This window comes from Wasmannia auropunctata, unplaced genomic scaffold (assembly GCF_000956235.1).
Source record: "Wasmannia auropunctata unplaced genomic scaffold, wasmannia.A_1.0 LD336078.1, whole genome shotgun sequence".
NCBI lineage: Eukaryota > Metazoa > Arthropoda > Insecta > Hymenoptera > Formicidae > Wasmannia > Wasmannia auropunctata.
This window is the reverse complement of record NW_012026812.1, coordinates 248,796-250,770: the sequence shown is the minus strand read 5'-3', so window position 1 is coordinate 250,770 and position 1,975 is coordinate 248,796. Positions and strand designations below refer to the sequence as shown.

At 40.7% G+C, this 1,975-nt stretch overlaps 1 protein-coding gene across 1 annotated transcript in view; it reads left to right on the top strand.

Annotated features, from left to right (window-relative positions):
* The first annotated feature begins 1,292 nt into the window (after nt 1–1,292).
* LOC105448749 overlaps nt 1,293–1,975 on the top strand; it is a 10,643-nt gene continuing 9,960 nt past the window's right edge. The window contains exon 1 of the mRNA XM_011687490.1: nt 1,293–1,796. Coding sequence (XP_011685792.1) covers nt 1,557–1,796 — 240 coding nt within the window. The 5' untranslated portion in view covers nt 1,293–1,556. The remainder of the gene's footprint in view (nt 1,797–1,975) is intronic.

Below are 1,975 nucleotides of genomic sequence, written 5' to 3'. Positions count from 1 at the left end.
ATATAAATGAAAAATTTCAAAGGAAGGTAAGAGATTTTTAATTCTCAATAAAAATGTTAATCCATAAATTAATTACGAGGATTTCTCTTTCAAGTCAAACCTAACATTCCGCGATCTGTGAATGCGACTTTTGATACACGCTGTACATACATCTCTCTCCCCCTCCTTTTTGCTCCATCTCTCTTTTTCGTTCCGCCTCAGAATTCCGACGACGGGTACATTTGTCGTGGGAAAAAGGGTTTGCCGAATGTCTCTGTATTTACCAGGCTGTCCGGGTAAATAGACGCGCGCGGAAGGGAACGATTTAGCGGAACCGTCTAAATATCTGCAACGAGGTGCATTCTGCGACGCGGATGTATGCCGCGGATATCGAGCGCTCCTTATTTAATCGGCGGAGATACTTGCTTGGGTAAACCGTGCCTCGCTACAATTACAAGCGCCGTTCATTCGACTGGTTGGCGAGAAAACCCAAGCGCGATTTTATCCAACTTTTAATTCAACTTTGGACTTTGTATACATGTGTGTGTGTGTGTGTGTGTGTGTGTGTGTGTGTCTGGCTAAAGACACCTGTCGATTACGGTTAAGCTTTTCAACGCACATTAAGTCCTCTCGGGAGACGTGGAAAAAATTTTGTGGTATTGATATAGAGATCGATATTTAATTGATTGAGAAACGCGGAGTGTCGATTATATGCAAGGACGCGTTTTGTATTCGGATTTGAACGTTGGATTGAGTAATCGCAAGAGGATTACGTTTTGAATCGAATAATTTGAAGGGAAAAGGAAAGGCCCGGCCGTGTATCATCCGCTCGTGAGTTGGCGTGTCAGCGCCCAGAGAGCGCCAGTTTACGGATCACGATCTGCTATTATCTTTACCTTTGCTACTTTCTTTGCTGTGCAAACGACGTTTGTATTAAAAATAATATTTTACATATAATTCTGTAATCCGGGGTTCTCGTTACTTTTAAAGGAATATTCAATATCGTTGTATTACCTTTAAATTAATACGTCTTGTCACGTATGTACAGTTGACAGCTTATATTACAAAAAAAAATTAAAATGAAATAACAATTAATTGAACGTGGAGAACGTATATTTATTATTTTCTTCGCTGTTGGAATTTATCGCTGTGGAAAATAATTATAATCCTCTTGAATTTTAATAAAATCCGACCGAGATATAACTGCTATTATATACGATTGCAGTTTTAATGCGAACGTCGCTTCTCATTTAATCGCCAAACACGTGTTACCGGTTTGGCGCGCGAATCTTTCTTTTGGTGCGCGCTTCTCATCTCATCGAGACTCTCGGGGAGCTGTCTTAATTTATCGATAACGATAACGTATATCACGTGGAAGAACCGGAATCGACATGTCGGTCATGGTATTATCGCGAGCGAAACAAGATACAGTCGATTCGCGATGCGAAGTTAATTCACTATCGACGGTTAATGTATGCGAGAGCGAGAGCTTGATGATTAATGAAGTAATTTGTATAACCGTCTTCCGCGAGTAATTTAGCGCGTCAAAAAAAAAAAAAAAAAATAATTTGTCGCAAATGGAGCGGAAACGGCAGGATCGCCGGTCCGCCGCCGAGGAGTCCGCCTGTCCGAAATACGTGATCTGCGACTGTCCCCCATTATATTTGAACGATGCGGAAAAGTGTCGTCAAATAAATACGGATTATACTATAGAGAAGTTGCGACAACTCGTATCGGATCCCGTCACCAGCGATCATGTCGCACGAATATTGCGACTCTTGTTTGATTATCTGCGTGAAATCGGCGACGACGGTTACGTATCCTTTCATCTGCATGTATAAAAAATAAAAATCTATGACCGCGAATAGTCGGAGCTTGCTAATTTATGTGACAAGATAAAAAATATATTGGTGTTCCTCCTCCTGCTTTTAAAAAGTTGTAATTTAGAAACGTGAGATCTATATTTTTATTTCGAAAATAGATCGGAAGAGCACAC